The sequence below is a fragment of the Heterocephalus glaber genome, unplaced genomic scaffold (assembly GCF_053883595.1).
Source record: "Heterocephalus glaber isolate CG9 unplaced genomic scaffold, H.glaber_assembly_v1.0 deba00001546, whole genome shotgun sequence".
Taxonomy (NCBI): domain Eukaryota; kingdom Metazoa; phylum Chordata; class Mammalia; order Rodentia; family Bathyergidae; genus Heterocephalus; species Heterocephalus glaber.
The window spans coordinates 1,685,448-1,697,533 of NW_028258339.1; the positions used below are offsets into that span (position 1 = coordinate 1,685,448).

Here is a 12,086-nt window from a genome sequence, read left to right on the forward strand (position 1 = left end):
GAATCTGTCAATTAAGTCTAGAAGTCTTTTGGCAGAGGTTTTTGGGTCTTCTATGTAAAGTATCATATCATCAGCAATTAATGACAGTTTCACTTCTTCCTTTCCTATCTTTATTTCTTTTATTTCTTTCTCTTTTCTAATTGCTGTGGTAATGTTTCCAGAAATATATTGAATAGGAATGGTGATAGTGGACATCCTTGTCTTGTTCCTGATTTTAGCGTTAAGGTTTTCAATTTTTGACCAATTAGTATGATGTTGGCTGTTGGTTTTTCATAGATAGCCTTAATCAGGTTGAAATAAAGACCTTCTATTCCAATTTTCTCTAGGGTTTTTATCATGAATGGGGTTGGATTTTGTTGAGTGCTTTTTTGGCATCTATTGAGATGATCATATGTTTTATGTCCTTGGTTCTGCTAAAATAGTGTATTACATTTATTGATTTACATATGTTGAACAATCCTTCCATCCCTGGAATAAGTCTCACTTGGTCAGGGTGTATGATCTTCTTGATGACCCTTTGTATTCTGTTTGCCATTATCTTGTTGAGGATTTTTGCGTCTATATTCATTAGGGAGATTGGGCTGTAGTTCTCTTTCTGGGTTGGGTCTTTCCCTGGTTTTGGAATCAAAGTAACACTTGCTTCCAGGAATGAATTTGGAAGTATTGCTTTTCTTTCAATTTCATTGAAGGGTTTAAAGAGTAATGGCAGTAGTTCTTCTCTAAATGTCTTGTAGAATTCAGCAGTGAAGCCATCAGGACCAGGGCTTTTCTTTGTTGGTAAATTTTTATTACATTTTCAATTTCATTGATTGTAATTGGAGTGTTTAGAATTTTTATATCTTCTTCATTTGGCTATTTGTATGTATCTAGGAATCTGTCCATTTCTTCTGTGTTTCCCATTTTATTAGAGTACAGGTTCTTGAAGTAGGTATTGATGATCCTCTGGATTTCTGCTGGATCTGTTGTGACTTCACCTTTTTGTTCTTAATTGCATGGATTTGAGCCTTTTCTTTCCTTTTTTGATAAGGTTGGCTAAGGGTTTATCAATTTTATTTATTCTTTCAAAAAACCAACTCTTTGATTCATTGATTTTTTTGTACCACTGTCTTAGTCTCCATTGCATTGATTTCTGCTCTGATCTTTATACTTTCCTCTCTTGTAGGAGCCTTGGGTTTGCCATGCTCTTCTTTTACTTGGAACGTGATGTTCAGCATTAGGTTGTTTATTTGAGCTCTCCCTGTTTTCCTAGTATGGGCATTCACTGCTATGAATTTTCCTCTTAGAACTGCTTTGATTTTGTCCCATAGATTCCTGTATGTTGTATTGGCATTATCATTTACTTGTACAAACTGTCTAATTTCTTCTTTAATTTCCTCTGTGACCCATTGGTTGTTCTAGTAGGTGTTACTCAATTTCCTTGTGTTTGTGGGGCTTTTGCAGTTTCTTATGCTATTGATCTCCAATTTTATTGCACTATGGTCTGATAATATACAGGGGGTAACTTCAGTTCTTTTTCATTTACTTACACATGTCCTATGAGCTATCATGCAGTCTATTTTCTAGAATAACCCGTGTACAGCTGAAAAGAATGTATATTCTAATTTTGTGGGGTTGAACACTCTGTAGACATCTATTAAGTTCATTTGTTCAAAAGCTTGGTTCAGTTCTAGAATTTTGTTGTTGATTTTTTGTCTAGATAATCTGTCTATTTGTTACAGTGGGGTATTGAGGTCCCCCACTACAACTGTATCAGTGCTTATTGGGTTTTTCATGTCCATTAACATTTGTTTGGTATAGTTGTGGACATTAGTATTTTGTGCATATATATTTATGATTATCAGCTCTTCCTCTTGGATTGTTCCCTTCACAAAGATGTGGTGACCATTTTGTCCCTCTTAATTAGTTTTGGTTTGAAATCTACTTTGTCTGCAAATAAGATTGCTACCCCTGGTTTTTTCCAGGTTCATGTCACATGGAGAACTGTTTTCCAGCCTTTTACTTTCAGTCTATGAATGTCTTCTTGAATTAGGTGTGTTTCCTGTATACAGCATATTGTTGGATTTTGTTTCTTAATCCACTCTGCCAGTCTATTTCTTTTCCTTGGTGAATTGAGACCATTAACATTGATGGTTATAATTGATAAATATTGACTCATTCTTGTCATGATGTTTTACTGTTGTTGGCTCTTTTATTTTTCCTCCCTTTCCCTTTAGTTTCTTGCCTTGCCTGGTGACTTCGCTCTGTTAGACCTCCTGGAGTTGTGACCTTCATTGTCTTTTTCTAGGATATTGTTTAGAATTGTTTGGAGTGCTGGTTTAGTGTTCATGAAATTTCTCAGGTGCACTTTGTCATGGAAGTATCTAATTTCCCCATTGATTTTGAAAGATAATTTTGCAGGATACAACAGTCTAGGTTGGAAGTTATTTTCTTTTAGGGCTTGAAATACTGCTCTCCATGCTCTCCTTAACTTGAGGGCTTGTGTTACGAAGTCTGCTGTGATTCTGATGGGCTTTCCTTTGTAGGTGATTTGTTTCTTTTCTCTAACTGCTTGTAAGATTTTGTTCTTCTGTTGGGTTTCTGGGATTTTGACTACTATATGTTTAGATACAGATTTTTTTTTTGATCGTGGCTAGTTGGAGTTCTATATGCCTCACTTATCTGTATGTCAAATTCTCTACCTCTGTCTAGGAAGTTTTCCCCTATTACTTCTGTGAACAGTTTTTTATGTCATTTTTACTTTCTCCTGCTTTTTCGTGGACTCTTATCAGTCTTATGTTATTCTTCTTTGCATCATCTAGCAGCTGCTGGACTGATTTCTTGTGGTCTCTTACTATGTTGTAGAAATCTCTGTTTTCATTGTCACTACCTGGAATCCTGTCTTCTATATCTGGTATTCTATCTTCACATTCCCTTAATCTGCTGTGACTACTTTCAATGGAGTTTTTAATCTCCTGGATATCTGTTTGAATCTGTTTCATGAATTCCATTTCTTTCCTATGTTTGGTGATCATAGTTTCCATTTCTTTCTTATGCTGGGCTTTCTTGGCTTCCAGCATGGTTCTGAGCTCTTCTATTTTTTTTATCTGTTTCTGTTCTAGAGCCTCTAATCATGTCTTTCACTCTGCTCACCATCTCTGTAGTTATCTGGTAAATTATTTCTGTTTTGAATTTTTCTAGAGCCTCATTCATCTCTTTTGTTACTTCCTGTGGTATCAGTTCAGGATGTCCTGGTGCTTGATTATCATATTTTTCCACCTCGTTTCCCCCAGAATTTGCCTTTGGTGAGCTGGAAGTCTGTGTTTGTGCCCTTCCAAGGTGTCTTCTCATTTTTTAATTCTGTTGTTGGTGCTGTTTTTTGCTTTAATTCCTGGGGTGATACTCCAATATTTGTTATTTTGAATATTGTTATTACTGGTATTTAGAGCCCCTATGGAGTGATTGGTTCTCAGAGATAAATTCCAGGTATAGCTGGACTTTTTAGGCTTTGAGTCTCTAATGACTCTTAGGCAATCTCATTTTCAGTATTCCAGGAAGGACAACTGATTAGATCGATCAGAACACCTTAGCCCAATTGATACAATCAGCATCAAACACAGCTTAGAAAATGACAATTTGTGGTAGCAGTTAATCTGTCACCTTTAACTATTCAAGCTAGATAAAAATCTAGGGCAAGCCAAAAATATGTTTGTAGTGAGTAAATCCTTCAATATGGCAAATTTACCCTTCGGGGTAAGGATTTAGCAAGGGTTAGGGATGTAGAGGTAGACAAATAGAGGGAGAGGGAAAGGTTAGAAGTGAGGCTAGAGGACAAGGGAAGATCATGCAAATTGTGAGGATCTGTTGGAGATAGGAGGAGAAGACAGAGCCAAAGAACAGAGACAAGTACAGCACAAACTGACAACAATAGGGAAGGTAGAAATTTTATTCACCTTCCTATAAAGTGACAGTCGAGAAGACAGAGAGAGAGAAAAAATTCAGAATGGGACAGGAATAGGAACACAGAGTGAGAGAAATATAGAGCCAGAAGGTATAGAGAGAGAGAAAAAGAAAAGAAAAGAAAAGAAAAAAATATATATATATAACAAAACAAACCAAAAAACCGGTCTCCCTCAGGATATGTCTCTGCTGTCCTGGTAGGCAATGTGGGCAGCAGTGTGCAGGTCTAAATCGATTAGTATTTGCAAGCCAGCTCTAATCTACTGAGATTCAGGCTGATTTCTGGCTGCAAGGTCCCAGTTGAGGTCCCTGACCTCCTTCAGGATTAAACTCTGCAAGGTTCTTCTGCCGGTTCCAGGTGTCCTCACACTGTGTGAGTCCAGGTTTCCATGGGAGGTGCTGATCCTACCAACTTACCAACCACGATGGTCCAGTGTGCTTTTAAAGAAGAGTTTCTCTTCACTTTTTCAGTGGTCTTCATTTTTCACTGAGGAGCATCAGAAAGGCCCTCTCTGTTGTTCACTTCTGCTCTATCTTCTGGGGCTTATAACCCTGGCCTTTATGTTCCCCCTGACACCTCTGCTGTGTCGATTCAGATGCCTCACTGTGTGGTCCTACCAGGGTCTCCAGCTTGGCACGGGCTGCTTCTTTTTAATTTTATACACTCAGATATGTAGTGATATTTTACTGTGATTCAAAATTGCATTTCCCTGATGAAAAATTTGATTGAGTTCCTTTTTATATTCATTTGGCTATCTTCTTAGGTGGAGTGCTTATACAAGTCTTTTGCCAACTATTAATTGGATGTTTGTTTATCTCTTACTGATTTGAAGTTCATTTCATTTTCTGGGTATAATTGTTTTTTTCAGATATATGTATGTTTGATATTTTTTTCTGTTCCGTGGCTTGTATTTTCACTTTTTTGGTAACACCTTTGATGAAGACTTTTTTCTGCTTTGATGAATTCTCATATATCATATTTTTCTTTCATAGTTTCTGCTTTTTACATCCTGCCAAAGAAATCTCTGCGCCCTTCAAGGTCACAATGAGAGCTAAAGCCTTCTTCTTTTTTGTAGCAAATGTTTATATGTTTAAATGTTTACATGTTTATATGTAGTTAAATGTTTACATTTCCCCAATATATGCAATTTTATTTATGAAGATATAATTTATACCCAAGAATAAATATTAATAAAGTTTTATTTTAATGTCTTCTAGGTAAATAGAAATATAAACAAAAATTCCAGTAAATCATCTTGTTCATAGCCTGGAGTATATATCCCTCTCTGGACACTCTTGTTCTAAATCACCAAATAGTAGCATTTGTCAGACAATGACTGATGATAATAATAATAATGTCAGCAAAAGACTGCAGTGTAAACGAATGGCTACAGCCAATAACGTGTAAATAAGATCCCAGTGAGGAAATCAGCTAATAATGTAAGAAATCATGAGTTTTCTCTCATCCAGCCATGTTTGTTTCCCCTTCCCTGGCTTACCAAGACAGCAGGACATCTGACTTGGTAGGACCAAAGACAAACTTCTTTTGATTGCTAACACAGAAACAGTGCTTTTGTCTCCCTTCCCGTCCTTATCACCAAATTCCTAGAGCTGAGGTTAGCTCTGGGTTGAGTTTTTGGTGAAGTTGCTAGGTATTTGACTTAGTCTAATCCCCAGGAAAATTTAATGATTCAGAGATTTGAGAGACTTTCTTGTGAGGATTAGTAAACTAGAGAGTGATTAAGCAGCTGGGTAGGAAGGCTATGTCTGTAGGGATAGGACATGCTGTGGAGGCACAGCAGAATCCCATTGGCTCGAGGTCAGAGGAGTCCTTGGGCTTGATCCACAGAGCTTTACACTCTGTGGAAGCTCCATCTATGATCTAGGCAACTGCTTCTTAGATGGTAGAGGAGAAGAATGGTTTCTTCCTTGGTATTCATCGCCTCACTGTAACTACATACAGGCATTACTGCTGTCAACCAGGCCTACTTACACCTTTTTAACTAGTTGTGGTTTTTGAATTTTCCTTTGTTTAAAGATCTGTTTTTGTTTTCTTTTATGCCTTTTGGTAAACTGCAGTAAAGTAGGGAAGATGAAATTAGGAGCAACAGAATTTCTCAGGTTTATTTTTTAAACATAGACTGCTTTTGAAATTTGAGAGGGATTTTTAAGGGATAGAATTGCTGAGAGAGACAAGTTAGGGCAGCTATTGTGTGCCATCTGGGATCATAGCGTTGAAAGGCATGGCAAGGAGATTGCAGATGTTTAAAAGCCCCTATCTCTTCCATGTTCAGGGCACCTTGGTTGATCTCTTATAGCATGCAGAGATTTGAAGAGATAGCAATAGAGGAGAGAAGGTAGATCAGAAACAGATAGCTCTCAATCTGTGGTTCATGCAAGATTTCACACTAAGTTTCAGAAAGAGAGCAGACTGTATCCAGTCTTTAAAGATCCTGCTTCCTAATGGTTAAAATTTCCAAAGCTGGCTTATCCCCATCTCTACATTTTCCCTCTATTGAGTTCTAGAAAATGCCAACTTGAAGAACAAGTATTTATATTATTAAAACCTTATAAAAACCTTAAAGTCTTTCAAAGATGTTAAAAAGACATTCAGAGTATATATCTGTATCTATCTATGTATCTATGTATCTATCTATCTATAGCTATGAGAACATTTTCTACTTGCAAAAAAAATCAATGAACAATTATTCATTTTAATCATTTTAACCCTTATTTACATTTTCAGTTTAAGGAAAGAAGGGAAAGGAAAAATTATGAGAAAAGCAAAAAATGGAAATGATGTCTATGTAAATAGGGAAGGATGGAGCGGGTGAAGGGCACATAGGTAATGGGGAAAAATAAGAATCAAGATACATCATGTACAGGTACAAACACCCAATGATAAATGTAAAGGAATTGTATACCTAAAATGTACCAATAAAAGAATTTAAGAATAAAAAAAAAATCAATGAACAGTTCTGTTACATGGCTTGTTACACTGTAGATAAGCTGGTAAAGGTAGGAGTATGGTCTGGGTAATTTGGCCTGAAGCTCTGAGAACTGATGAAGAAAGTTTCAGCCGATGCCTACATTCTCTAGTAAATTTCTTGTAGAAAGCAGAGGTATTCACAATCATTTCATTAATTTTTAATGCTTCTCTTACACTACTGTAATGGGCATTCAATACTTGTTGATTATTGTTGGAGCTAGTATTTCTACTACTGAATGGATTTTTAAAAAATGAATCTTATCTAATATTTCTTTCCTTCACGTCTGTATATCTCCTAAATTTATTCAAAAGATACAAGCAAGTATTTGCTTGCTTCTGACTAAAAGTTACTAAAAAGCTGCTAAAAAGTGCTGCTACACCCATTTTTCTATCCCTTTACTCTCAAGGGTCCAACTCGTCACTCCATCGACAGCTATCAGAACACTTTATGCTTCACTGAAGATCCATCAAACATTTCCAAATCACCAACTCGTTAACACAAAATGGGGCTCCAGGAATCTTTTTTTCTCATTGTCCCAACTATGCCTTATTAAGTGTTACATTCTTGTTGAATCACACTGAAACAATAAAGAACTGAGAAGTGTATGTTAATTAGCCAGTTTTAAAGGAGCGAAACACTGGTGAAGACAAAGTAAAATGGAGAGAAAAGCTGAGATTATCTTTGCCAGCAGAAGGATAATGCATGGCTTTGCTAACTGTTTACAGGTCACTGAATGTCAGTACTGCAAAGGCCCAGAGCTGTCAGATCCCAAGGAGATCATCTAGGCAGAGCCCACATTTTACCAGTAAAGGTAAAAGAGGCTGCAGGAGGGGAAAAGAATTTGTCCATGGTCAATCAACATCTCCCAGATTTCCAGAAACCATCTGGCTTTTGACTGCATGACCTCTATGCAACATATTTTTAGTTACTTGGGCCACTCACTGGTAGCCTAGTGATTACTTGGATAATCCAAAATGACACATTAAGTTAACCATCATTTACACTGAGTTTTGTTATGAGTGTTTACATAGACAGTCCAGTGCATCTGGGTCTAATCTGAGAATTCACAACACTTTAAATGAAACAGGATAGCTACCCTGAATGTTTGATTCAGGAAGAGCTGGGAAACCTTACTGAATGGACATCATCTTATGATGTTATACAGCAGAGTGTGTTAATTTCAGCAAGTTTGTTGATTCACACCTTCCCTGGGCCTCATCCAGGTTACAAGGAGGGTAGTAGAAAAGGAAAAAAAGAGGCTTTTTATAGAAGAGATATATAGATATTCTTTTCCCTCCATCCCACTTTTTCTTTTCTTTCCTTCCTTCTTTCTTTTTTCTTTCTTTCTTTCTTTCTGTCTTTCTTTCTTTCTTTCTTTCTCTTTCTTTGTTTCCTTCTTTCTTTTTTCTTCTTTCTTTCTCTTTCTTTGTTTCTTTGTTTCCTTCTCCAACATATGTCTTGTCATCCATATAAACAAATGTATGGTTGACCTTGGAGAACTATCAGAAAGCCAAACAATAAATGCAAGACATGGTGGATCTCAGGAATCAAGAGGTAGAACATGGAAGAGACAGACTAGTCAACAATCATAAAAAAGGACCAAAAAATCTGGAGGAGTAAGGAATAAGTTTTACTTCTCAGTAAATAGCCTACATATGGAAAAGAGCTAGTGTGGGGAAGTCCAGGGGCTCTTCAACAAGTTTCATTTTCTGATCTGATTCATTTGGACTCTAGGAGTATGCTGGGCTCAAAATTTGATGGTTTCTTGTCTGAACAATCTCACATTTGTACTAAAGTGACATCATTGCACTCAACCTACCTGTCCTGTGGAAGATGTGACTGAGAAGTGCCCTGGAACAGAAAAGGGAACACTGTCAACCTGAAGCTGTAATTCAAGAAAACAGTCTCTAAAAAGAACTCAATGGCAGACACAATGCCACAGGAAAAATAAAAGGCTTGAGCCTTGCTGCAGTGATAATTAAGCATCTTAGTTTAAAAGATTAACCTCTTGGGCCAGGGATTTAGCTCAGTTGTTTCGCCGCCTGCTGCACAAGCGCAAGGACCCGAGTTTGATCCCCAGTACCAAAAAAAAAAAAAAAAAAAAAGATTAACCTCTTTAATCTTCTGGCATAGAATATACAGAGATGTTGATGATGTAATTCTGTGTTTAAGTAGCCAGATGTGGTACTTACATATTGAAGAGAAGATTTGCTGTGGGTACCAGTAATATGGGTAATTGAGTTGTATGAATAAAAGTGCTAGATTGAATGAAGACTAATGTACATCAATAGGGAAAATCTATTAGCATTCATTAGTTAGACTACTTTTTGTGGTCCTTTGTTAACCTCAGGAATCCTTTTCAAATGGCTGATCTATGTTGAAAGTTCTGCCTAATGTTGAGGGCCTTCCATGAATGCCGAAAGAATAAGTCATTCAAATAGAACTTCTAAAATTCAAGTACAGCACTTTGCCTTGCTTTCCTTTTTTTTTCTCTTTTTTAAGCAACAGGCAGTCAAGTCTGAGAAATAATAATTATAATGACAATGGAAATAGAAATGTTATCCTATTTAACTTGCTGAGAGTTATTCCTCATTTACTAATATTGGCTTGTTTTGTCTTGAATGGTGGCCCAGGTACCAGAACGAAGATATAAATACACACAATATGTTGGGTTAGCAGCCATACATTTAATAAGTTTGTGATTTAACTCAGAAGTTAAGTTTATTTGATTTTTATAAAATCCTGGTTGTTTAAAAAATCCTGAGTTAACATTTTTCTCTGCACTTAGGAGGTCTTATTTGCCAAAATTCTCTTAAACTAGTCAACCTAAAACTCAGCAGTATTCTAACTTCCACAGTGTGGGGATAGATTAGGGGATGCTATAAAAGACTGAGAGGGCCAGACATGGTGGCACATGCCTGTAATACCAGCTACTCTAGGAGGCTGAGATAGCAAGATTGCAAGACTATCTTGGACAAACCTGTTCCAAAATTTAAAAAAATGATTTTTTTAAAGCACTGGGGATGTAGGTGTGATAGAGCACACCTGGGTTCAATCCCCACTACCACACCTAAAACAAAACAAGGCAACAAACATACAAAGAATGAAAGAAAGATTAGAACAAGAGCGGAAGTAAGCATATATATGCCTTGAGGAATATATACGCCTGAGTTGCCCCTTTCAGAATCTGCTTTTCCCCAAGGACAATAGGGTTTAATCATCCTTACTTCCCCTGTCCATTCCCTCCAAAAAATGCCTGATTAAGTTGGACCTTTTCTCACCTGACCATTTCAATGGCCATATAAACTGTAGACAATAACTCCCTTCTGAGGTTGAGAGCTATCTTTGTTAATTTTTATACCTCTAGCACTTAGTATGTTATCTGTGTATAATAAAAATTCACCAAATAGTTGATGGATGGATGGATGGATGAGATGATTCCTACCATGCTGGATGAAATGGGTATTCTAATAGGTGAATCTAATTACTCACTTTTGTGGTCAAAGGAATGCTGTATATAAAATTAAACATACGCAATGACATTTGGGGACATTCTGCCTTACTTTGGTTTTGCTTGCCTCAGTGGCTTTTAATTCTGCATTCGCTTTCAGTGCCTCCCAGCTTGACAACTTTCTTGCCTGGATTGCCATAACCAAAGGAAATATGTAGTCTATTACGAAACAGTGAACACTCATATTCCCAGCTTTTGCTGCATGCTCACTGTGTGTTTAACACTGCAAGGGTGGTTCTAGGCCAGAGATAGCAAACCTTTTAAAGCTTTCAATGATGCAAACAGTCTGCTGTGGCACACAGTCTGCTGGAGCACACATACCATGGGTTCACCACCCCTGTTCTAGGCACTTGTTGAAGAGATGTAGATACATGAGTAGCTACTTTGTTTGTACTAACTTCAGATCTTTTGAAATTTACAGTTCCACTCTCAGAATGAGTTAGCAGCCAAATTCAAGGTCTCCAGAGTCTACCACCTTGTTATAATAAACAAAGCTTATAGTTATAAAGGAATTACTACTCCCAAACATGTAATGTACTTACAGTATGGTACGTAGGTATTCTTGCTATCTACATTTCCCAAGCAAATTAATCGAAACACAAAGGTGTTGGGTAACTTGCGCAGGATCATGCAGCTAGAAAGTAACAGAGCAAATATTCAAACTTAAAGTTTGAATCAGACTTCAAAGACTGCCCAAAGATAGGAAAGGATTTGCCAGCTTTTGCTGTATCTACTGACTCTAATTTTTATGCACATTTTTAAAGCCATTCTGTGGAGTTCCTTCCAAGAGTCATTTTGTGTTTTTAAAAGTGGTTCTGTCCCAGAATAGACTGTTCATTCCTCCAGGCAGGGATTGCATTATTTCTGTGCTGCCTCTTTTATTGAGGGCTTGCCCAAGCTTTTCCTTCAGTAAGTAATGGCCTGTGATTTACTTCTCAGCTGCTCCTAGGAGCTACCTGGAGCCATACCCTAGTCCTACATGTGACTCCAAGGTTGGGAGGAGCCAGGAAGTAGAATTATGGGGAAGTCCCCTTACCACCTGCTTTCTGTTTTGTTCTATGCAACACAGATTGAAGATGGAGGCAAGGCAGCTTTGTCCCAGAAGATGAAGACTGGTGATGAGTTGGTGAATATCAATGGCACTCCATTGTATGGCTCCCGCCAAGAGGCCCTCATCCTCATCAAAGGCTCCTTTCGAACCCTCAAGCTGATTGTCAGGAGGTAAGATAAGACACAGGGGGATTTTGCTGTAAGGTGCAGAGGCCACTGAAACTGCTTGGTTGGTAATAAAGCCCAATAGAGTTATGTCTTTATCATTATCATCATGACAGTGTTGTTTCATGTGAACAGATTTTGTAGACAATGGAAGCAAAATGGCATAGGAGAAAGAGCTTTTGGTTCAAATCCCAGCACTGCCACATACTAACCTTATCACTTCAAATAAACTTATTCTACCTTTTCAAGACATAGTTTCCTTATTTCTCATTGAGAGACAAAAATGATTCCATGCATATTAAGAACCTGCCTGATTCAGCATGTTCTTGTTTCCTCCTGCACAACAGGCTGCCTCTGTTTAATCATATATCAACAAGATTTATAGAGACCCTATTCTCAGCCAGCATAGGCACTTTGGAAGCTGCTGGACATTC

The 12,086-nt window shown here is 37.4% G+C and overlaps 1 protein-coding gene across 3 annotated transcripts in view; it reads left to right on the forward strand.

Annotated features, from left to right (window-relative positions):
• The window catches only part of Shroom4 (shroom family member 4), a 273,979-nt gene that overhangs the window by 154,156 nt on the left and 107,737 nt on the right, over positions 1-12,086 (forward strand). For 2 of the 3 annotated variants that reach the window (XM_087189707.1, XM_021249971.2), the window contains exon 2: positions 11,507-11,658. In XM_087189707.1, the coding sequence (XP_087045833.1) occupies positions 11,507-11,658 (152 nt within the window). Of the gene's footprint in view, positions 1-7,704; positions 7,738-11,506; positions 11,659-12,086 lie in introns of those variants that run through there. The other variant, XM_087189706.1, reaches the window with a different exon arrangement.